The sequence below is a fragment of the Poeciliopsis prolifica genome, unplaced genomic scaffold (assembly GCF_027474105.1).
Source record: "Poeciliopsis prolifica strain line A6 unplaced genomic scaffold, Auburn_PproV2 SCAFFOLD009, whole genome shotgun sequence".
NCBI lineage: Eukaryota > Metazoa > Chordata > Actinopteri > Cyprinodontiformes > Poeciliidae > Poeciliopsis > Poeciliopsis prolifica.
In genome coordinates this window covers 9259917-9284879 of record NW_026562384.1, presented here as the reverse complement: position 1 = coordinate 9284879, position 24963 = coordinate 9259917, and the positions used below count along the sequence as shown (strand labels likewise).

Genomic DNA, 24963 nt, shown 5'->3' with positions numbered 1-24963 from the left:
AGAATAAGTCAACAAAGATGTTTCCTTTGTTGATTTGATTGAACAATTAGATCTTTTTTTCTCATCTGGATTTCTATCCAAAGCAACAAAAAGCTTTGCAGTTCTAACCACTTCTGCAATGCTCACTAGTTAGTTTGCAAAAAAAAATGTTTTTTGCTCTGTGTTTTCAGTCTGTGTGCAGACTGCACATAAATTCAACTAAAGGAAAGATTCATATTGTAAAGAAAATTGTAAGGTTAGCTGGAGTGAGAACCCACCTTCTGCTTATGTTCCTGAAACCTTCACTGAAAACTGACAAAATGACAACAATCAGCATATTAAAAGTACTAAAATCTCAATTTTAGGAAAACAAATCAAATTATTCAATGTGAGATTATTCTACCGTGACATATGTTGAGTTAATTTTAGAGCATATTATCCATCTTTGCTGTGGGTGCCATTTTATAGAATAAAACCTGACCTACCTGAAGACATGTTGTCAGGCGATGATCTGTGTCTGCTGCCACCACCTGGCCAAACACGTTTTATGCACCTCTGAGTATTTTTAAATTATTGCTTGAGATAAAGTGCATTTCTAATTTGTTTTTGTCGTCATTCTCCACACTTTGCTTTGCTAGCATCTAAAGATGACTCAGTGTGACTGAAAGTTGTATTTTACTTTTCTGTGAGCCAAAAACATAGTTTCTCTAATATTCACTCTTCTATTATATTATTGTTATTTTCATCAGGGTGATCAAGGCCAAGCTGGACCCGCAGGGCCTCCTGGTCCTCCTGGGCCTCCCGGTGCCCGTGGGCCCCCAGGAAACACCGGGAAGGACGGGCCCGGTGGAGAGCCGGTAAGGACAACGCAAGTGTGCAGGAAGCTCCTTTTTACTCCATGTTGGACTGCTCTTCCATCACTCTGCTCACATCTCACTAAGGTTGCACCACAAAACACCAAGCTTTGTGTGAGTCTGTCACTTGAGTAAGGGTCTTCTCTGTAAGAAGCACTGAACCCCAAACCTCATTCTTCAGCATTAGCCTGTGAGCTGTGGTTTACCTAGAAAAAAAAAAAATCTCCGAAAATAGCAACTCTCATTCAAGCCTCATCTGTTTTGCATAAGTCAGCAGCCGCAAAGTTCTCCAAAACACGCCGCTTTCTCCCACCACTGTGTTGCCCTGCACGCTGAAACAGATATGGCGCTGTGGTGAGTTCATGGGCAGTTCGCTGGCCGCGGGAAACAATAGTGCACTCCTCGTCTGAGGCATTTTCTGTTGCTCAGAATTAAGTTTGTACCCCACAGCGCTCCACTGATCCACTGTGGCAGCATCAAACTGTGGTTCCTGAATTTGAGGGGAGAAAGTTTCAGTTTTTTCTGTTTACTTACTTGAAGGAATAATAGTTGCATTACTCTCATCTGGCGGTGGACTGCAGCGGATTTTACGTGAAAGATGTTGGTTTTGACGTGGGTGAGTTGAGAGCACACGCTGAAGCAACCGCAGAGAGCAGTCGGATCAGCTCAAAAAGTGACAAAAAACAGACGGGCCGAACAAAAAAGGGGGCCATCGTGTAACCTAGTTGACGGCAAATGGTCTTTTCAAGTTGATTAAAGGCGTTGCGAAACCCAAAACAGCAAAACAAAGTGGTGCTGAGAGCTGCTCCATGTTGTGGGCAGATGTTTCAGCAGACTGAGCAGGAGAAAGTGAGGAAGCCCTCCAACATGGGTGTCCTCTAACACCTGATGCTTGCAAAAGTATTCATATCCATAGAAGCACATTTAGTTTGCACCTTGTAATTTGGTGCCAAAACAGACTATTACAAATTTGTAAAGAGAAAAAAAATATTTTAATTTAGATTAGTGACAAATAGATAATTTGTAATCACCCAGCTTCTGATTCTCCATTAGACGCAGGTCTGAACCACTCCATCGTGTGCCCTGCTGAAAGAGGAACCTTCATCTCAGTTTCAGGTCTTTTATGGCCTTTTAAGATGTTTTTTTTTTTCCCAGGGTTGCTCTAAAATTACCACAAGTCTTGCTATCCAATCACAACAACTTGTTTATTCTTCTCAAGAAAAGAAAACCCCACAGCATGATTCGACCACCTCTGGGTTACATAATTGGAATCGAATATTAAGGGTACTTGTTTTTAGCATACTTAACATTTCAAGTGCAGACGAAAAACTTTAATTTTGGCCTCGTCTTACTGGAGTACCTTCCTCATAATTTGCTGTATCCTTCTTGTGGCTTTCTGTCAACAGCTTAACAGCTGCACTATGGATCTCTGTAGCTCCTGCAGAGTAAACTCTTGGCTTCTCTCCCGCTTTTAATATTGTCTTTGAGTATTACATCCCATCAAACTTCCCCATAGCCTCATCCCTGAGCTGCCTGGAAAATTTTGGAAAAACAAGACACTGTAGAAGGGAGTTTCGGTTTAATATGGGAATCAATTTCACAGCTTTCGAATTTGAAAAATGTGAGATTTGCTTTAGCGGCTTAATTCAAAGCCTACATAAATTCCAGACTCCGTAATCACGAATGCATCTGACATCTGAACTGGGCTCTGTTCTGTACTCAAGATAAAAAGCGCTGCTAAAAATTATTTGCAACGGCGATTTGTTTCCCACTGCTGTGCAGGACAGATCAAACGATGGGGCCGAGGTAAGAGGGGTGGGAAGAGAGGTTAAAAGACGGCAGGAGGATGGGAACAAAACCGGACCACAGAGCAGCTCGGTGCATCAGGATGACAGCTTGTATGTGCAGACAGAGCGCAAGAAGAGGAGAAACACCTGGGAAACGTCTTAGTAGCCCCTACAAAATATTGTAAGATATGAGCGCTAAATGGAAAGTTAATACCCTCCGATGTATATGCATTTATGTGAGTGCACTGAGAGATCAAGTAAACACCACTCCTTGATTGCCGTGTGTGTGTAGCTCGTGCTTAGTGCAGATTTCCTCTAAGTTTCCTTTGTAACGGATGACTTCATAGCAGACATTTAGCCATCCACCTGGTCCCCACAAACAGCTGATAAGTCTGTTTACCTAAATGAGCCAAATCACTGACAGACAGATGGAGAAAGACATGGAAGCTGACATGAAATGTGTGTGTTTGATGTTGTTTGGTTCACATATAGACTCCAGGGCTTCAAATTCAATCGTTGGATTTGCTAAAGAGGAAACATAAAGGAGTTTTTTCTGGATTAAAAAGCAGAGTGGTTGAGTAAATGAAGAAATCACTGTCAGTATAAAAAGTTAGAAGAAAAAAAACAATCACTTCATTATGGAAAGGAAGGAATGTCTTTATTCAGAGTATCAAAGAGATCACTGATTTACTCCTTTTGACATATTTAATTCTTTTACTTGCTTTTTACTGTCACTGATTTCTATGCCTTTATCTCCCAGTACCATAAAAACTAGATATTTCCATCTATCACAATCTGTGACCTTTTCTGTGAGACATTTACATGCACTTATCATGGCATGGATGTTATAGTAATTAGGACTTTCAATGATTTGCTTGAACTTCTTATAAGAGTTCAATGATTATACAGCAAACAACTGTGAGGAATTTCAAACACTGGTCAGCAGTGCAGTGAAAATCATTCACACAAGTTCAAATATACACACACCCTGACTGACACTTGGTTGAACGTTTCAATAAGAAGCTATTATAGCCAGGAATGAGGCAGGAAGCTGAGCCACTTTCCTTATCGGAGTCAGTGGAAATAAGTTTAATTGGTTCGAACTGAGAATAGTGGTAACTCTGTTCCAGGCATTTTGTGCCAGCCAGCTTTATCTGCTTTAAATATCTGCTTCTTTTTTTTTTACTTTTATTGACTTCAAGTTATGTTCAAGTTTTTATTGTCTTGCTCCTGATTTGAGGTGAAATGGAAGGCTTGCTTTCTAAGCACTTCGTACAATATCAGGCAGTGAAACAGATTCGCAATATGACACCGACTACCAAGCACCGTGCTTAGTAGTCGGTGCTTTTTAGGTTCAAAAAGCCAGAGCTTTTGATTCCTCCCATCACATCTCTTCCCATATAGCTGAACCTCTGTCTCCTCTGACCGTAAAACAAATTAGTTTTGTTTCACTGTGAAATCAAATCTAGAATTCTCCTTGGCGAATTTTTGTTTGGTTCTTTTGTCTTTTCATCATCCTGATTAATTGGTCAATTTAGTGAGTGCTGTCAAAGAAAAGATTTTTAATATAAAGAGCATCTGCCAGCTGCAGTCACTCATGATCACTCATTCAGCAACACTTTATTCACAGATTTTAGAGCCAGTTTGTAGGATTTTGTGTGAATTAGACATTAATTATACATTAAATCCTGCTCCAATCAAGAGTAGTTCAAATAGACCAATAAAAACTTAAATCTTCTCTGACATTCAAGTCATTTTGAGTGCAAATAAACCTCTGACACCTGGATCCTGTGGAGGACTTAGTCAACACTGACATCTAGTGGACAAACTCTTGAAGTAACTGTGCTTTCCTCACGGAGTTTTTCCTCTGTTTCCTCCTCAGGGTTTGCCAGGTCGGGATGGTGTTGAGGTGAGAGTTCATAATTTTTATGTTCCCAAAAGTCAGAACCAGACATCTAGTTTTTCTTTATCTGATTTATTTATTTGTTTATTTTTTTACTTCAGGGACCGCAGGGACCGCCTGGGAAACCGGTAAAGTTTTAAGAATCCACCTGTACTCCTCTGACTTATTCTCGCTGCTAAGCTTTACGCTCTTTACATTCATTAAAATCTACTGACTGGCAGGGAGAAGACGGAGAGCCTGGCTATCCAGGAGTGCAGGGCCCTCCAGGGCAGAGGGTATAATTAGTTATTCACATAGTTGGTATCACAATTTTTAACATGTTCTTAGCACATTAATTATGGTTCTTTTTGTAATTCCCCAGGGGGAGCCAGGTATGGGAGAGAAAGGAGAGAGAGGCATGGACGGAGTCCCAGGATTAAAGGTAAAATTAATCTGAAGTGGTTTTACGACAAAGCTTATTATTTAAGTGCAATTCATGTAACATTCACAGTCGTGATGCATGATATGTCATTTCCTCCTCATACAGGGTGATAAAGGAGAGGCAGGAGAACAAGGACCACAGGGACCTATGGTGTGTTTTCATTTACAACATAAATCCTCCAAATTTACTCTGTTTTTGTTGCCAGGTATGTAAATGATATGCATTTCTCATTTCAAACTCCTGCTGCAGGGTTATCCTGGCGAAAAGGGCGCTGCCGGCTCCTCAGATATTGTCGATTTCAACGGAAAGCTCCTAGATGCTTTCCAGGTGAGTTTAATCTTCTAAACGTAGCGCTGAATCCCACAATAGGGTTCAGGGAAACCTAAGCTTATATGAAAGCCTTTGTAGTCGGAAATAAATCTTGAGTATTTCAGCCAGAGACCTCTCAAGTGAACTGCCTTACTGTCTCTTCTTGACAGGCCATCAAAACCATCAGTGTTTCGGTAATCCGCTGCTGTTGCTGCATGGTTTTTGGTGGCGTGGCGAGTCACTAACACCACTCTACGTGCTTGCATCAGCACAGACCCCGTGAATTTTCCCCCCTCACATCACACCTGCCTCAACAGTCATTTCTGTGTGTATATTGTGTCCAGATTTGCGACATCAGATGTATTAGATGTCACTGCACGGGCCACATCTGAAGAGACTCTCTGAATGCCGGGGTCTGTTGCGTTCTGGTGCTTTGCGTTCTCGTTTGGGATGCAACACGCAGCCACAGTTAATGCATCGCAGCTGTGTTGTTTTATCAGATAACATGTAGCCTGAAGACATTTCTTTAACCATGCAGAACAATCGAAAGGGCTCATTGCAATGTTTTGAGTTCTATGAATGTTACTATGTGCTTTCCCTGGTATTGGCATTTTCCCATGCAGTGCTTTTCAAGTGTCTTCATATTCCCTGAACTTTTTTGTCTTGTTACAACCGCAAGCTTTATGTGTTTCATTATGTTGCAGATCAGCAGTGTTGTCTTTTGCTGTGAAGCAAAAAGGATACAAAATACAAGATTAGTTTTTTCTTTTTTTATTTTTACATGTAAAATCAGTTTGACCCCACTGAGTCAGTATGATATATAAGCGGAAACAACTTTCATTGCCATTACAGCCTGAATCTATCAGCTTTGTGCCTCAAGAATCTGAAATCTGTTTTTTGTGTGTGTGTGTGTGTGTGTGTGTGTGTGTGTGTGTGTGTGTCCCCTAAATAGTTCTGACCAGATGCAAAGCGTTTGCGAACATCTATTTTCATTTCGTGCTTTTTCTTGCTTTGTGTTTACCTTTGTCCTGTGAAGGTGACACAATTGTCGTTTAAACCATAACCGGATCATCTGTTCCTGCTGAAGAAAACAGGCCCACAGCATGGCACGTCCACTGCCATGTTTCTTCTTGCGGATGGTGTGGAATTGTTTGTGTGTTGAGACACTAAACCAACTCTAGGCAAAAACATCTGTAATTTTGGTCTCTTCTGACCATTACACATTCTTCTTCTTCTTCTATTTATTTTGTGCGAATGACACAAAGTAAGCAGTTATAGACAGTCTCCCCACAGCATGATGCCACCGCCACCATGTTTCAGTGATATGCAGTGTTGATTTTTTTCTTTCTCCCTGGTCCTTGCTCTTCATGATGCTTCGTGTTCACTAATGTGAATCTCCCAAGCCTTCACAGACCACCTGGATGCATGTTGATAGTAAAGTGTACACCAGTGAATTTTACTTACCAAGTGGGGAACTTTAGTTGCTTGTATTAAATCGTATTTAGGGCTATGAAAATTAAGAATATGAAAGTTATGAAAGTTAAATATAAATCCAAACTCACACACTTTTCAGATTTTTATTTGTAAAAAAAAAAAAAGCAAGTTCTATTTTCCCTTTCAAGTCATAATTATGGGTTGGATTACCACATTAAAAATTTGAATGAAATACATAGGTCATAAAAAAGTGCTCTGTGCAAACCCTTGCTGACAAGAGCAGGAAATTTTGATTAACGATAGGAAGGGCAACTCCACACTCATTACCGTCACAGCTCTGCCTATATCCACCTGATCTCCATCCTGCCTCGTACTGGGGAATACATGCTACTGGAAGATGGCTATCTGCTCTGTGGTGTTTGCATTTGATTAAAGACTCGTATGAGCCAATTCCCTTTGGGTTCTGATCTCAAACCAAGTCACAGCCCAACAGCCTCAGATAGCTTCAAAGCAGATGGTAGAAACACAAAATAAAGATCATATCAGAAACCTCTCGTCAAAGAGGTTCAGTCTGCACTAAGTCTGCTCTCTGGGCCTCTGGCGGACCTCCGAATGTGGAGGTCATAATTCACTCATCGGCCACCCATGTTGCATTTGTTCCATTCACTTGTTTGTGTGAGGAGCGGGTTCTCGTGTTTCATCTGTGCTGATGAATTTGGTGTAAAGTAATGCCATAATGTTATTGGTTAGTCTCTGATCTTCATTCTGCAGCTCTTTACATGATTGGTTGCATGAGTAGAGCTCAGTAACCGCTGATGAAATACTGCAGATGAAATAGTGTCACGTAAACATCTCTGGTTTCCGAAGATTTTGTGGCTCTCACAGAGTCCAAAAAGGGAAAGGAGTAACACAGATCAGGGAGGCAGCATGTTTTTTTTTTGTTTATTTGGGTTTTTTTATTATTATTATTATTGTTAGTCCTCTTATTACTTCAAGATGGCTGACACCTTCAAAGAACGGAGTAACAAACGCATGACTGCAGACGCAGAGATTAAACATGCTCTGATTGAAGAGGCCTGCTGCACACAGCAGACAACACTGAGAGAATGTGGCACTCATGTGCGTGCTAATTCTCATCCAGTGTTACATAAAGTCCAATGAATGCTTGGCTTCCCCTGCCTTTGCCTCAGTTTGCATCACAACAATCAACAGCATGAAAAATTATGCCAGATTGTTGTGTTTTACAATCTCTGCTGGATGAAATGGCTTCAAGTTGTTCACGAACAGCAGAGGAATTGTTTACTCCCCTATTTACAAGGAAAGCAATGAGGAGCAGCATATATATAAATATATATATATATATATATATTTATTTATTTATATATACAGAGAGAGAGAGAAAGAGCTTTTTTATTGCCACATTTCCAACACTTCATTGACCTCTGTCTTGTAGAGGAGGTTTTTGACCTTAAGAGATTAAGAGACTGCTGTTGTCAACACACAATATCATTATCCTACCAACTAAGTCACTTAACATTTTTCAGTACGATTGTTTAAAGACTGCTATTTACTAACAGGGTTACAGGATGTTAGCATTGTCTCCACAGAAGCTCAGCTGCATTGTCTCCACTTGTTTGAATGCAGCAAAAATGGTTGTTGCAACTTTAAACTTGATTAATGTGAAGTGAAAATGAAACGCATCCCCTCTGTCTCTCTGCCTGTCTCCAGGGCCCACCTGGACCACCAGGACCTCCTGGCCCTCCAGGGGAAAAGGTAAGTGAAGATGAAGTCCTCATGTGTTATAATATATCAGTATTCTGCTCTGTGGAGTGGACGCATCTGTGTTAAAATGCGTCACCTGAAGGATGTCTGAGAAATTCTGAATCAATAAATGTCCCCCAGTCTAAATGTGGGATGCTGAAAAGAGTTCTAGCAAAGCCTTATGAATGATGAAATTAAAGCCGAGGGAGATTTGTCAAAATATAATTTTGAGAGTGCGCATAATTCTGCACTTCATGTTTGTTTTTTCAGTGCATTTGTTCCAAATCTAAAAAGCATTTTAACAGGCATCTGGGCACTTTTTAAGATCCACTTTAAATATTTGTGCATCGATGAGGCCCCTTAAATTCACTAAATAACCAACATTTGTGTCTCTTTTTCCTAAATTAGGGAGAGCTTGGATTGCCTGGGCCTGCAGGAGTAGATGGAGAAAAGGTACAAACTACACACATGCGAGACTGAATGTTTTCCAGAATTATCTATGCTTCAGAGTCAGCGTATGCACTAATGTTTAAATATTTAAAGTGGAATTATGTTTGGTGTCACGACCTTCAGGGATCCAGAGGTGATTTGGGTGAAATGGGACCTCCTGGAGAGAGAGGAGAGAAAGGAGAGATGGGCCTGTCTGGACCTTCTGTAAGTCATGACAGAAACAAACTTTCTTTTTTCTCAAAAAAGGTTTCACATGGTGAAAAGTGAAAATAACTGTTGCCTCTGTATGGATCAGGGCGTGGACGGACATAAGGGGGAAAAAGGAGACTGCCGACTGGATGACAACCTGGTTTGTTTTTAGCACACATATAAGCACACGGATGTTTGAGTCAAATTAACACAGACATGAACTCAACTAATAGTTCTAAGCAATCATTTATATTGCTTTAAATATTCTAGTAGGTTTAAAAATGACATTGAGTTTAAATACCTTAAATAGTCTCAAAAATATGAACACCTTCAGATTTTTTGCCCCACATTTGTGGGGCAAAATGTGTCTCCCAGTCCTCAGTATATTTATTTGATAGACCAACACAAAGTAGTGAACATTTTTAAAATGGGAGGAAAAATAGTTTTAAAGGTATGTTGCAGTTAAAAAAATTTAAACTGACATAAATTAGTGTGCACAGGTGTCTCCCAAACAAATCGTCTCAATTTTTCGGTCTTCTTTCCAAAAAAGCTCAAACACAGTCAGACTGGATGGAGAGCGTCTGCAAAACAGCAAATTTTAAGTCTTTTTCATGGATTCTCATTTAGATTCAGTGTCATAAAGTGTTATTCTGTACCGGGCCATTCAAACACTTGAATGTTCTTAGATCAACCATTGGCAGCCTCTAGCAGTTTTTTTTTTTTTCATTTCAAAGGCTTGTCCTGTTTTTAGCGCCACCTCATCTCCTCGTCAGCTTTTTGTTTTTGCCATGGAAACAAAAACGCTGTTCTGTGCTGCGTTTCGTCAGAGCTGCAATTCAAAGATTCAAAATCACATCCGCTCTTGACACAAACGTTATCAATCCCTCCCACCTTTCTCACTTTTTTCCCCTCATCAGATTCAGATGATCTCTCAGCCGGGCCCTCCTGGTCCCCCTGGCCCTCCAGGAATACCCGGGTCCCCAGGATCCATGGTGAGTATTTACATCCACACCCCAGTGCAGTACCTGAATTCCTGCAGGCACGGATACTGACGAGTGATGTTTTTTCAGGGTCTGCATGGTATGCCCGGTCCTAAGGTAAGCCTGAGATGCCTGTGTGTTTTGTGTGTGGAACGGAGGCTGAGGAAACATGCTGGGATTTTAACGGCTGTGCTGTCACAACGCAGGGCGAACCAGGAGCTGGGATCAAGGGAGAGAAAGGGGAGCACGGGTCTCCTGGATACAAGGTAAGTGACATATTTGCCAATATTCATACAAATAAGTCGTTTGTGTCACGCAGCACCGATTGTTTACGTTCATCTGCAGGGGCTGGACGGCCACCAGGGCCCACCTGGGGCTCCTGGGTTAGTGGGCCTTCCCGGTGCAAAGGGGGAAAAGGTAAATCAATAATAAGCTGCAATATATGTTTTATAAACCTCATTTGATTTCTGTTCAAAATAACAAGGGCGATTTTCAAATGTGTGTCTGCAGGGCCGACCAGGGGAGCCGGGACTGGATGTGAGTTTGTCGAAGTGAATTTAGTTGATGGTTGTTTTTACCTCGACTCAAACGTCTGTTGAACCTCCTCATCTTTTCTTCATTCAGGGTTTTCCGGGTCTGAGAGGAGACAAAGGTGAACGAGGAGAAAAAGGAGACAAGGTTAGTTTAGATTGTGCAGACGCAGACGTATTTTTGATTCGTTTAGAAAAACAAAGACGTAGCTTACCTTTAAATACGGAACATTTACTGAGAAAAGGAGAAATCCCTCAAAAAGAAATTGCTCTTTCAAACTAAATTACAGCTGCCATAACTATTTCTTGTCCTAATAATGCCTTTACATGAAATGCAACTGAAGTATTTGGTGAAAAAACGACATTGGGGAAACTATTTCCTGCTTTATTACCATACGTGCATAACACCATGAAGTTTTCTAAATGCTATTGGGGTTTTAACTGAAAGCATTTCCTTTGGCCAGATGATTCCAAGTTGAGGTTCTTTTACAAATATCCAGGTGCTTTTGGCCTCAAATAAAGGATGAATATGTGGAAAATCACCTTGTTGAACCTTTTAAGTTTGGTGGAGGATCTGTGATGCTGTGGGCCTGCTTTGTTTGGGGTTTTTTTCTTCTTCCAAAAACCCTGGATAAATAGACCCTCGTTATAAATCATCACATCACAACCTGTTTCAGAAACCAGAAGTTGTCATTGGTTGTTCCTGTTGAAAAGCTATTCCAAACTTTCTCCCCACTAATAAATTTACTGAAACAGAAGTTTTCCTATTCTTTTTAGTTACTAATGTAATATTTTGTTACTTTAGTGTTATAATTTCATCCTATTATCTATGCAGCTTAGTTTGTTTTTCGTTCTCTGGGTCTGACTTCTGGCTTCTTCATGCCTCAGGGTGACAGAGGGACAGTCGGGAAGAGAGGTCTGAAGGGTAACAAGGGAGAACAAGGTCCTCCAGGACTGGACCAACCCTGTCCTGTGGTATGAACTCATCCTGGATACACACACACACACACACACACACACACACACACACACACACACACACACACACACACACACACACACACACAGACACACACACACACACACACACACACACATGCTCTGTGATACCTGATATTCTCTTAATCTGTTCTATTCTTCTTTAAAGATCTTTTGTGTTTTCTGTATTCTGTGCTTCGCTCTCAGTATTTATCCTATCATTTTCTTTGAGTTTCCTCTTATGGCTGTAAATGTGTGACTGGCATCCTCTCACAGGCCTGTGATGAGAGTAAAGGTCACTCTGTGAAGGCAGGGCTTTCTTCTCCTGAAACTGCTCCTCTTCCTCCTTCTGGCCCTGAGGCCCCCTGTCCTGTGGTACAGTATTTTTCTCTCTTTACTCTACCTCCTTATGTTCACTTACTTTTCATCTATCATGTCTCGTTTTATTTATTTATTTTTCCTTTTTTTTTTCTTTAGTCAAACTATAACCTGCATAGTCCTATATCATCATAACCTTATCTATTCTCAGATAGTAAATAGTTATGGTTGCAATATGCACTGACTATATGTTGAGGTTAAGTATACTATAAAACCTGACAGCAGCTAAAAAAGATGGGACTTTCTGATGTCACATCTATAACTGTGGGTAACAAGAAGATGAATTATTCATTAAACATTCCTTTTCTGAACTTAAAAAGACAGTAGACATTACAAAAATATTAATAAATATATATTATCGATTTAATGGTTGTGGCATATGGAATTTTTTTAAAGCAAAAAATTCTTTTTTAATATGGAATTGTTTTCAAATAGAAAAAAAAATATTAAACATTTTTTGGATAATTTTTGCAGTTCTGAGTCGTCACCTTTGCTGAATTTTTTGATATTTTAAATGCGATATTATGTTTCTACACTAAAAAAATTATTTATTTCAGGGATTTTTACTCATTTTTACCCGGAAATGTGAAAGGTGCTTTAGTCTCTGATATTTACCAAAATAAAGTGTTATTTTGAGCTCTGTCCGTTTAAAGTTAAAACGATTTGCAGCACTATTACAGTTGTTTGACTTTACAAAACCACTAAGTTGCTAACATTAACTTTACACCTATGGTCTCGCCTGCAGGGACATGATGGGCTTCCAATACCAGGCTGTTTGCATAAGGTGAGCATTTGAATTTTCATTTTTAATAATTTATGCAGTTCTGAGTCGTCACCTTTGAGCTCGTTAAAGGTGCAGTTAGGGAGTAGAGAGCACAGTCAAAGTATACACAAATGACTTTTCAACTGACTTTACACATACTGACTCTAATTTAACACAGAGACAATTTGTAAGTATATTAATCTGTGCTTTTGAGTTTATAATAATGATAAAGCATGTATATCTTGCTTAATTTTTAACTTAAAAGCTAATCAGTCTTTGCTATTTTTTGTGTTTGTTTTTTTTTTCTTTGTTTTTTTTGCAGTGATGACTAACCAGCAGCATGGGACCTGTACATATTGATATGGTATATTTTGCAGCTGTGTACTACCCCAACGACCTCTTTTTCCTCCCTTTTTTAAAAAATAAAATCCTATTATATAATATATTGAAAGATAAAGAACAAGGACATTTTTAGCCTTTTTGTAAACTCACAATGCAGCGTGAAAGCAGCCATGAACTGGCAGTGGGACTTTTAGCTTGAAGGACAGTCCAAATGCAAATGTCACTGTTGGAGTAGAAGAGTGCCTCGCTAACAAAGTGTGACTGACGTGTGGTAACCACAAGTGGCATAGTGGCTGTATGATGGTGTGTGCAAATCTCACCGATGGATGGATGTTCGAAGGGATGGAATTTTTTTTTTTTTTTACGGAGGAGTTTAGAGTCAGTGCTCTCTTGTCCTCTCTCTGTGTGTGTTTTCTACAAGGAGGAAATGGTGAGGCAGAAGCTCAAACGTAAGCGTCTCTCTCAGCCCTGAGACAAACGCAGCCCCGACGGGGAGAGGACACACAAATGGGCAGAGAGAGTGAAACAAAAGGGCTTTTACTGAAGAGCTTCATTTCTGATGCCTCTGCGTCACGCTCAGATCTTGCATTACAGAGACTCTCCAGGAGGGGGCGACAGAACTCTGCATTTCCACATTCACCTCTGATGGGAAAGAAACCTGTTGCTGATGATGTTGCGCGATAGCTTGATAACCAGTTCAAGTTTTCTGGGAGTCACTGACGTCCCTGGCACATAAGGAAGGGAATTACTGGGCAGATAATTTGTTATAATAATATGTCGTATGAGATTGTTGTAAAATATTAGTGCATGGCAGTGTTGTTTAGCACCCTGAAAGCATGTGGGACTTCCATTCAAACCTTGACAATACAGAATATTAATTTTTATTTTGCAGTAAGCATTATTTACATATAAAATCCCTTCAAAACAGCATTAAGTCAACTAATGTAAAGCTTACATTTTGTGTGTTGTATTAGTTTTGCATATTGTTTTTATTTTTCTCCAGTTACAGTTTGCATTCCTGTGTATTGGTTTGATTGCCGAGTAAAATTTGAAGGAACCGTTTGCAGTATTTTGGATCAATCAGTGTTGCCGAGGGAAATAAGCGTCTTCAGCTGATGGCCTTCGAATCATCGAAGATTGCTACTTACAGTATTTTGGACAACAGTAGAAGTTTTTTTGCTGCTGACTTAAATGTGTGTTGTTGTTTTTTTTTTTTTTTCTTTTCTATATATTTGTGAATTATCTTTAGCTTTGAATTTAAGAAGAACAAGTACTTAATAATGTCATTCAAAACGATTATATATGCAATAATTCTTCACTGGTTTCAACTTTGACTGTATCTCAGCGATATGTGTCCCAGAGTTGTTGTTTTTTGTTTTGCTGTATGGATTTTTTTTTTCATTTGCAACAAAAACTATCTTTGTTATCAGGTGACATTCATTTTGTGTGATATTGTCAACAAATCTTTCTCAGACGGACTCATTTCTTGGTGCTTCAGTACTTTTTTTTTTTTTTTTTTGCAAATCTTTATCATGAACAGTGGCGGTTTTTGAATTCATGGCACCCATGGTAAACCCCCCTCTGCTACCTCAGACCAATTAAAATCAAGAACACTAAACTTCCTTTCCTGGATAATATACAGTCCTGCACAAAGCATGTAGAATACTCCTACTTTCAGCAACAAGCAGGGGGGGATAATTCTTCATTGACAGTAAATATGTAAAAACAATAAACTTATCTAATCCTCAACCTACAGAAAAGAGGTGCTTATGCCACCCCTTTCTAATGTCTCCCTGGGTAACTACCAATATGACCGAATTAAAAAAAAAAAACGCCACTGATTCACTGTCTTTTAAAACACACATCTGCAGACTTTTCAACAACCTGTTTTAAGTCGAGCTTGTTCAGCTTTGTACTTATAGATCATGAAATATGCTGAGATGTTTGGAAACATATTGGAAATATAATCCGTGTACATTGATATGTGTTATTTGATGTTTTGCCTTCATTTTACATTATACTACACGCAGTATTCTAACACTTAAAAATATTTCTGTCTCAGTGTTACTACGGTCTCAAGGAGAGTTCCCTGAATTGGTTCAGGTTTATTTGAAAGTGGAAATGTTTGTGTGGATTTAAAAGTTGTACTCACTCTTATTAAAATGTCTTCTTTTGTGTGTGTGATGGAAAAAAAATTGGGGTGTGACAAATTGCCAAGGGTGCAACCAGTTCTAGAATATTTGAACTGTATTTCAGATTAATCAGATTTTTTGATTCAGGACATTCACATTTATACAACCAGATTTAGTTAAATTTTTGCCCCTAATAGATTTGCAAAAAAAAAAAAAAGAATGAGAGGGTACACAGTATTAAACATGAGCATTTGTGCAGTTGTATTAATCTGAGATATTTTAAATATGTGTTGAGAGGAACTGGTGGTTAAAAGTGTTAATGCAGACAAGTAATAGGATCTGTAGTGCTTGAATACGCAATAATTACTCATTCAAGAGTTTCTTGAATGTGTTCATCATGTCAGTCTGTTCAGATTTTTGACTGAAAGCATCAGGTTTATACATCTTAATCTGAACAAAATCAGATCTGAAAAACTACTTAAGAAAGAGAAGTCTTCCCATTTTTCTTAATTCAAGTAGTCAAACTTGAGTCAATTAAAAAAAAAAAAAAAACATTATTTCATGTTATGCCAAAATAAGCTGGTGGTTATCTGCTTTATGTTTATTGCTTTCACAGATTCTTTCAGTACTATTTTCTTGGTATAATGAAGTTGATTTGTGATTAAAGTTTTATATTTTATCCAATCTTACCCTACAGTGTTAGTTTGACTTTGTGAGCATTGTTGCTTGTTTGTGCATTTGGTTGTAAAGGATTTCAGGTGTTTTTGTAATTACTTGTCCAATTATATGATAAAAAGCAACCTATGGTCAGTCCAACATGTAGACAATAAAGTCAAGTTTTACGATTGTTTTGTGATTTATTCAAAAACATACCAACAAGAAACACTTTTCATATTTAATAATAAAACAAATGATGCAAGATCAAGGAAACCTTTATGAAACTGGATTTTCAAAATACTGGGTAGCTTATTGATTTATGTGATAGACCAATACATTTAGCACTTATTTGTGAAATGGAGTGAATATTACACATGGTTTTCTTATTTACGCATAAAAATTTGAAAGATTTGGTTTGTATTTGCATTCAGCACCCATTTACTCCACATAAACAAAACCAGTGTACACTTCGAACAGGTTTTCTTCTGAAATGACGCTGCATTAAATTACTTTGAACAAAAGTCTCCCCAGAGTGATGTTGCCGTCAATATGTCTCCCAATGATGTGTAGGGTGAGTTGCAGTGTTAGCTTTCCACCATATATTTAGGTTTTGATTTCAGTGTCTCCTGTCGTGTGGGACAAACATCAAATTAGACTTCTTTCTAACAACGGATTCCTTCCTGCTATAAACAGAAAATATTAGGCCTCTCAACATTTACTTCTATTTAAAATGTCTTCAGATGACACTGGATTGAATGAAATTATCTTTTAATCCCCTGAGAATTATAAATGCTAAAGGCTGCAGGACAAGAACTAAAGTTGGCGAATGTAATGTAATACTGTTGTCTATTTATACAAACAGCACCCAAAATGGTTCTGTTTTTGTACGTTTTAAAGAAAGGAAATAGTACATTAAATAAGATAACAGAAGACTGTGACAGACTGTGAATGAACATAAAAGGTAATGTGACAATTGAGGTGACTGAACGTGCTAAGACACTATAAAAGCTGTGAGAGCAAGAGTATAGAGCAAAAAAACCTAAATATTTTTCTATGCTGTTTTTGTGCAGTTTTTTGTAACCTGTAATACTGTGGAATTTTTCAGATTCTTGGATTTTCTGAAAATAAAATAAAATAACACTTAATAATAATGCCCCTAATGAAACTCTTTTAAGCCAACAAAGGCATTTCAAAGTGATTTACGTCATAAAAACATACTACACCTACAGATGATGAAACAATCAATAAACATTACATTTTATCAAAGGCTATCATCAAAGTCATCAAGCAAATATACATAAAATATATTGATTAATGTTGCAGTTATTATGAATAAAAGGCGACTCTAAGCAAGTGGGAGTTTTGCCTTGATTTACAGGAACTCAGTGTTTCAGCATCTTTGTAGTTTTGTGGAAGTTTTACATTGATTTTTGGTGTGTAAAAACTGAATATTACGGAAGAGGATTAGGACCAGTGGAAAATAAAATAAAACAGTTCTGACTTTAATCTCAAAATTCTTTTTTTTCCGGATTCTCTTCCGTAGAATCCTGCTACTCCTCGTTTGAAATAAAAAAAAACTATTCAGAACCTCGCCTTAAATAGTCCTATACTTCAAAACGAGGAAAGACAACATATCCCAGAGTCCTTTGCGGAGTTCTCACCCCCTGATAGCGTTTGCATCCGGTTACGTTCTTCCTTTTCCTCCGTGCCTAGATGCGATGAGGACTTAGGTTTGCCCGAACCTGTCAAGAATCCGAATCCATCCTTGCGATAGGCACCGACAAACCTCGCCAAAATGACCGAACAGATGACAGTGAGGGGGACCCTGAAGGGCCACAGTGGATGGGTCACCCAGATCGCCACTACGCCCCAGTACCCCGACATGATTCTGTCGGCGTCCCGAGGTGAGGCTTCCCCCGCCGGCTCCGCCAACATGGCTACAGCTAGCATTGTGCGGTTAGCATCACATTTAACTAATGCTTGATAAAACAGTATGAAGACGGGGTGAATTACATGTGACAAGTGAACTGTAAAAACAGCACGGAAGAGATTTAATCTCTGTTAACACTCAGTAGTTTTCAAATGAATGGGGATATACGGCTCCATGTTGGTTAGCATATGCTATGTGGCGTCATATATTGAACAAAAATTAACTTTTCAGTACTTTTAATATGACTTAAACAGACTGAAGACTCCTACATGCATATAAACTCACCACTTCTACAGAATAAATGTTTGTATCTTACAGTATTCTTGTCTCCTGCTCCGTAAGAGCAAGTACTCCATGCTAGCTCAGCAAATATGTGCAGGTTTGTAGAGATCACCCATGAGTGAAGAATCCCGTGTGTTTATTTTGTTTCCCAGACAAGTCTATCATCATGTGGAAACTGACCCGTGATGAGACCAACTATGGCATCCCCCAGCGCTCCCTGAGGGGTCACTCTCACTTCGTGAGTGATGTTGTCATCTCCTCAGATGGCCAGTTTGCCCTCTCAGGAGCCTGGGACGGGACCCTGCGCCTGTGGGACCTTACCACGTAAGTTCTCGTCCACCTCCACCCGAAGGGTCCGAATCCAGCCTGCAGTAGTCCGTGTGCTGCATGATTTCACATGTTCCCCCAGTTTAACAAGTCTGAGTCAGGTGACTGGTTTACCAGCAGGTCTCTGCATAAGTTGTTAACACAAGGACCCTGGCTTTGGAGGACTGTAGTTTGACACGGTTGACCTACATCATTGCCTATTTCTTTTTAAACATGGAAAATAATGGATTTCCTGGAATTTAAGTCCACAAATGCATTGATTTAACTCAACAGGAAAAATGCTGTGTGATTAATGAATATTGTCCTGGTATTTTCTAACGAAACAGAAATAAGTGACTCAGCGATAGAGAGGTTTTGTATTCCTCTATTGGTACTCACTAAGCTTAGGAAACTAGCCTTGCACGAGTTTTGAAGTACAGCGTTTATGAAGCAGTTGAAACTTAAAATATGGTGAATTAGAGAAAATGTTTCAGTGCATCTGCAAATAAGGTTGCAATGATCTAAAAACTGTCTGGCATTAACTTTCTAATCTTTTTTGGGGGCTAGGGGGTTTGTAAGTTATTCTAGATTGACCATATGTAATGAATGCTTATTGTTTGTCATTTTAATTAGTTTATAGGTGTTGGGGGAAAAAGGAAGAAATCGTTCTCAAGAAAATACTCAATTTTCTAGTGTAGCTTTTTAAAATAAGAAAAATCTTGGGATTTTAGAGACAAGTAATCTTTTTTTTTTTTTTTTTTTGGTTACAATTTGTTGGATATCTTGAATTGTGAAACCGTTGATCATGATCTGCTGTGCTCCTTTCTCCACAGCGGCGCCACCACCCGCCAGTTTGTTGGACACAACAAGGATGTTTTGAGCGTGGCGTTCTCCGCTGATAACCGCCAGATTGTGTCTGGCTCTCGGGACAAGACCATCAAGCTGTGGAACACGCTTGGAGTCTGCAAGTACACCATTCAGGTGAGCCACTAGCTGATGTTACGGGTAGCAAGAAGCCTTTGTAGAATTTGCGTGAATTGACGTTTTACCAAACATATTCTCTACGTGGAATAGTCAGCAGAAACTTCAGATGACATTTCAATCGTGCTGTTAAACAAGAAACTCAAGTAGATTTTTTTTTTAATGTTAGATATGTGCTGAGGATTTATTTTTATTTTGCAGGATGAAGGCCACACTGAGTGGGTGTCTTGTGTTCGCTTCTCCCCCAATAGCAGCAACCCCATTATCGTCTCCTGCGGCTGGGACAAGATGGTCAAGGTGGGTGGATTTATCTGAAGATTCTCTTCTGCTTATGGCACTTTTGCTCAATGATTTAAAACAGTTTGCATGTATTATCCTACATACTCTCTGAGGAGATTGTTAAGTTAATGAGAGCAGAAAACTCAGCTACTTCAGATGTTGTGGTCATTGTGAACGAGCTGACCGATGTCCTGACCCCTATAGGTGTGGAACCTGGCCAACTGCAAGCTGAAGACCAACCACATCGGCCACACCGGCTACCTGAACACGGTGACCGTCTCTCCCGATGGCTCCCTGTGTGCATCTGGTGGAAAGGTAACCTGCCTTTACTTGTAGATCATCAGATGGTTTACTGTATTCATTTTGATCTGAACATCAAACTAGGCTTTCAGGTTTGCTGTGATGGAAAACTACACATGCATCTGTTAAATAGTGATGATACCAGAGGCTGTTTCTGAGCGACGGTGAAACCTGTGGATGTTGTTGGTGACGAAGGTCATGTGGAATTGGTGGGAATCGGTCATTGAAGTGTTGTCTCTGTTCTCAGGACGGTCAGGCCATGCTGTGGGACCTGAATGAGGGCAAACACCTCTACACTCTGGATAGCGGTGACATCATCAACGCCCTGTGCTTCAGCCCCAACCGTTACTGGCTCTGTGCTGCCACTGGCCCCAGCATCAAGATCTGGGTGAGTCCTCATGATTAACATCTCCTGATTAGGATAGGCAGTGATGAAACTTATACATGCTAGCTGCATTTAATGATGATATCAGAGGCTGTTTCTGAGCTTTGATCCAAGAGTTTTATTCTAAGGGAGGACGTAGTGCATTGCAACTGATCCAAATCTTCTCCCTCGTGGTTCTTGTTTTCTTGCAGGATCTGGAAGGCAAGATCATTGTGGATGAGCTGAGACAGGAAGTGATCAGCACAAACAGCAAGGCCGAACCCCCACAGTGTACTTCCTTGGCTTGGTCTGCTGATGGACAGGTATGTGATTCTCAGCTCTTCAGGCACTTTACAGACAGATTAACTGTATGTTTGCTGTTGTAGTCTTGTGGCCCCGGTGATTATACCCATTCACTTTTCATTCTGATGTTCACTGCTGACAGTCCTGCAAATATGAGGGGAGCTAGGGAAAAGAAAACACCATTATCTAACAAGCTGTTCTTATATCTAGTGTTAACTTCTCACCCTTTATTTCCCCACAGACCCTGTTTGCTGGCTACACTGACAACCTGATCAGAGTGTGGCAGGTCACTATTGGAACACGATAAGAACCCTTTGCAGAAGCAAATCTGAATAAAAAGACTGTTTAAGAAAATATATGCTGTCTCAATTTTTTGTTTGTAAATGTACATTTTAATATGGAAATAGAGCTGCACAAATTGAAAAATACATTATTCTACCACTTTGCCTGACCATCGGAACTGGTTAGCATTAAAGGAACATTAAAAACAATCCATCCAGTTTGTCAATAAAGATTGACTAGTAATATCTGAATGTATGGCACGTGAAAGACCTCCTCCCACCACTGGTGGCCCTTTTGCCCTTCTTTGTCGTAATGGGTCTCAAACCCGGACATTGAGGTAAATGATAAGCAAATTGGCTGCAATGTAGAATAAAGATAAGAACCAAACCAAGTGGATCTGTTATTTTGTGCTCCAAATCAGGATGTTATCAATAAGAAATAAAAGTACTGAATTTATATGTTCAGACCTTATTGGAGAATATATGTGTGTTAAAATGTAATCTAAACTTCCTGTGATGCTAAAAAGTTAGTAATGTGTGTAGTTGGTAAAAAGACCTGCCAACTTTACAAATTTTGATTCACATTCCAAGGATTATTTAAAAAATATTGTTGAACATCAGCTTCAGAGTACCAATAACATCTTATTTCTCCTTTTTTGAGACAAATTTAAATCACCTGCCCGCCAAACAAATGTTCCAGAATTCTTTAGTCCTGGGAGATTTAAAACTGTATGACGCTATTCACCGTTTTTGCTTTATTATTGAATATTTCAACTTATAGAAAAACGTCTTTCGAAAAAGGCATGGGTTGTCCTACGTGGCGTACCGTAGTTGTCTGGTATCATAGCAACCCACATTACCAAGAAAGTAGTCAAACAACCGCTATTTCTTTTTAATGTGTCTGCTTCAGCAGTTATTTGGCTACAAATCCTAGTTCGTGTGTAATTATTCACAGACTTCGTATTCAGCGTGTATTTTCTGTTTGAGAGCAGCAGAGGTTGCATGTTCGCGTCAGCTCGCGCAGGAAAATGGACGAGGTTTTACAACGTATTTATGTTGAAAGAACCCTGGCTATCATCAAACCTGATGTAGTTCATCAAGCCGAGGAGATCGAGAAAGTCATCCTGAAGGGAGGTTTTTTGATCCTTCAGGTTAGTAGGAATATCAAAGATTGAGGATGTTTTGTGGGTAGGAGTCTAATCAGATTAAAAGAGAATCTTCTATTGTTTTAGTGTTTCTCTGTATTCTATCTTTATACCCTATGTCCACTAGAGGGCGATGATGATCAATATTTTTGTGCTAGTTCCACTGACGGCCACTAGGGGTTGTAAAAGAGACACGGTGCTTAATTTTTCGTAGGAATGATTCAGAGGTGATCAGTTATGTTAAATGTAAATGTATAAGAAAAGGATAGGTTTAGTAATCCCTGTGTTCTGAGGCAGTATTTACATAAGATTTCTATCAACCATTTAAAACTGATGGTCCAAAGTTCAGTTCGTTTTAATGTAATTTAGGTAAAACACATTGTGTTGTTTTTCAAAGAGAGGTTTGTGTGTGTGTGTGTGTGTGTGTGTGTGTGTGTGTGTGTGTGTGTGTGTGTGTGTGTGTGTGTGTGTGTGTGTGTGTTTACATTTTCTCTTAATGGGGTTTCATTTTTACGATTACTGTACTCTTTTTAAGCCGTTTTTAAGATATCTGTATCATGATAAATACAGGGGAAAAAATGTCAAATTGCAAAATTACTATAATGTTACATATTTTAATTATTATTAATATACCAAAGTTGAATTTAAGATTGTTGTTTTCAATTAATTATGTAAAAAAAATCAGGTATTTATTTTTATTAGTTGTGACCTAAAATGTAACCTCCAACATGTTTATTACTCTCTTTAGTCTCTCTCCAAGCTTAATATTTATAAAAAACGAATGAAGAGAAATGTGGAGATTGGAAATATTCAATTCAATATATCTAATAAATTAAAGAAATAGTGGGGGGAAAAGCGTCTCATCTGTCTAAATGGACATTTAATCGATCTGCATCAGTCCTCATCAAAGTTGAGAACAAACCATAACCATGTGTCTTGCTGAACTGTCTGGAAATGAATTGTCCCTTTTGATAGAAGCGCAGGCTGCTGCTGAGTCCTGAGCAATGCAGTGAGTTTTACGTACACCAGTACGGAAAGCTCTTCTTTCCCAGCCTGACGGCCTTCATGAGCTCCGGCCCCATTGTGGTCATGACACTGGCTCGGCACAACGCCATCGCTCACTGGAAGTCCATGATCGGCCCTGACAACATGGCCGTAGCCAAAGAATCATATCCAGAGAGGTCAGTCTCAAATAATTCCAGTGTAAATAAATTATGTAAGTTCTTTAGAAGAACAATGTTGTTTGAGGTTAATTTATTACACTTTAATTTTTCTGAATAATTTTGATATTACATAGTCAATTAAAATACTTTTTTTGTCCAGCAGTGTGGTACTCAGAATTGTCTGAATGCTGTGAAGATCTGTTGGTTTTCCTTTCGCTTAATGCTGTTTTCTTTTGACTCCATGTGCTGCTGGTGTTTCTGTTTCAAAGCCTTACTGTCTCTTTCTCTCCAGCCTTCGAGCAATATACGGAACTTCTGACCTAAAGAACGGTCTTCATGGCAGCGACTCGTTTTTAGCAGCAGTGAGGGAGATTAGATTTATGTTTCCCAACAGTACGTAATTTGCTCTGTCAAAATTACTGTTGCTCATAAGCGTATGAAGTGCTGATCTCCTTGTGATTTCTCTCTGCAGCTATAATTGAACCCTTTCAGTCTAAAGAACAAACCGAAGAGTACTTGAGCATGAATGTGATCCCCGTTCTCCTGCGTGGACTTACTGAGCTCTGTAAGGAAAAGCCTCTCCGCCCCTGCGTAAGTCCTGATGCTCAGTATTTACGCAGTGTATTGTATTATAAGTACAACGTTGTGAGCTTGTGCATCTTTTCTCTTCTCATTAGATTTGGCTTGCTGACTGGCTACTGAATAATGATCCAAGCCAGCCTAAAATAAATAATGGTTGATAAAAAGTGAAGATAAAAAGTGACATCCAGGAGCCTGATTGCTGTTTTCCCTTTTGATTGTTTCTGGCAAATTCATGTGTTCAGTATCATATATGCAAATATATGGATACTTGGTAGCAGTAAAGAGCTTTGTTGATTTTCTCTTGTAGATCAAAAAATTCTTCTAGCATGTTGATATTAGTGATTAAGCAGTGTGTTTAAACTCCATATCTAAAACAATATTGTAAAATGAAATAGATAAAACACTGTAACATATTTTCAACTGACATGGTTTTGCAATAACTCTTTTTATCATCCTTTGCAGAGCCTTAAAATTCCAATAAATTTAATTGAGTAATCTCACTAAAACTAAAAAGGATTTTAATCAAAACTCTATGGTTAAAATGAATTAATATGTTCTGTCAAAATCAGCACTGATCCAGACATGGCTGTTCGTATCAGAGAAGGGACAGCTAATCCAAATAGCCTCTTTTTTTTCTTTTTTTTTGTTTGCTGAAATGCCTTAAGATGACATGTGTAGTGAATTGATGTTACAGAAATAAACTATGTTGTATTAGAAGAAAAACATGACGGTTTCACAATTATGCCACTTAATGTTCATATGGTCTAGTCAAATCCCTTATCTAAATCTCACCGAAAATCAGAAGAAAGACTTAAAAGTTGGTCAATACATGCTCTCCATCCAATCTGACAGAACTTTATCTATGATGCAAAAAATGGTCGAAATCTTCAGTCTCATTGTTCACATGACAACGCTTTGAAAATGAATTATAATTTTTCTGCTGCTTCACAAGTTTGCACTGCTTTGTCTTGTCCTGTTACATAAAATCTCAATCAAATTAAGGGAAGTTTCTGTCTGTCATGCCGTGTGAGAAAATGTAAAAAAATAAATAAATAAAATAATATAATGTTCAAGGGGTTTGTTTACTATCTCAATAAATTGTATCCTCTTATAATCAAATCAACTTACATTGGAAAGTTTTTAAAAGAGAAGTGACAGTCATTTTCAATCCATACATGCATATCATAGGCAGCAGCTTTA

The 24963-nt window shown here is 38.9% G+C and overlaps 3 protein-coding genes across 3 annotated transcripts in view; all 3 read left to right on the top strand.

The window, feature by feature from the left end:
* LOC129362524 (collagen alpha-1(XXIII) chain) overlaps window positions 1-16037 on the top strand; it is a 143590-nt gene extending 127553 nt beyond the window's left edge. Inside the window, exons 11-32 of the mRNA XM_055034072.1 lie at window positions 729-836; window positions 4503-4529; window positions 4625-4651; window positions 4745-4798; window positions 4885-4944; window positions 5050-5094; window positions 5194-5271; window positions 5424-5447; window positions 8416-8460; window positions 8857-8901; window positions 9022-9102; window positions 9194-9247; window positions 10005-10079; window positions 10158-10184; window positions 10274-10333; window positions 10413-10484; window positions 10578-10604; window positions 10692-10745; window positions 11486-11572; window positions 11852-11950; window positions 12699-12737; window positions 13480-16037. Of these exons, the coding sequence (XP_054890047.1) occupies window positions 729-836; window positions 4503-4529; window positions 4625-4651; window positions 4745-4798; window positions 4885-4944; window positions 5050-5094; window positions 5194-5271; window positions 5424-5447; window positions 8416-8460; window positions 8857-8901; window positions 9022-9102; window positions 9194-9247; window positions 10005-10079; window positions 10158-10184; window positions 10274-10333; window positions 10413-10484; window positions 10578-10604; window positions 10692-10745; window positions 11486-11572; window positions 11852-11950; window positions 12699-12737; window positions 13480-13530 (1239 nt within the window). The 3' untranslated portion in view covers window positions 13531-16037. The remainder of the gene's footprint in view (window positions 1-728; window positions 837-4502; window positions 4530-4624; window positions 4652-4744; window positions 4799-4884; window positions 4945-5049; window positions 5095-5193; window positions 5272-5423; window positions 5448-8415; window positions 8461-8856; window positions 8902-9021; window positions 9103-9193; window positions 9248-10004; window positions 10080-10157; window positions 10185-10273; window positions 10334-10412; window positions 10485-10577; window positions 10605-10691; window positions 10746-11485; window positions 11573-11851; window positions 11951-12698; window positions 12738-13479) is intronic.
* A 1493-nt stretch (window positions 16038-17530) lies between these two features.
* Window positions 17531-20948, top strand: rack1 (receptor for activated C kinase 1). The gene is made up of 8 exons (XM_055034028.1): window positions 17531-17751; window positions 18212-18383; window positions 19199-19346; window positions 19548-19643; window positions 19830-19940; window positions 20173-20313; window positions 20502-20612; window positions 20834-20948. The coding sequence occupies exons 1-8, from the start codon at window positions 17643-17645 to the stop codon at window positions 20897-20899; spliced, it is 954 nt and encodes a 317-aa protein (XP_054890003.1). The 5' UTR covers window positions 17531-17642; the 3' UTR covers window positions 20900-20948.
* A 750-nt stretch (window positions 20949-21698) lies between these two features.
* Window positions 21699-24836, top strand: nme5 (NME/NM23 family member 5). The gene is made up of 5 exons (XM_055034026.1): window positions 21699-22024; window positions 22994-23199; window positions 23474-23574; window positions 23654-23772; window positions 23859-24836. Exons 1-5 carry the CDS (start codon window positions 21902-21904, stop codon window positions 23919-23921), a joined length of 612 nt encoding a protein of 203 aa, XP_054890001.1. The 5' UTR covers window positions 21699-21901; the 3' UTR covers window positions 23922-24836.
* The last annotated feature ends 127 nt before the right edge of the window (window positions 24837-24963 follow it).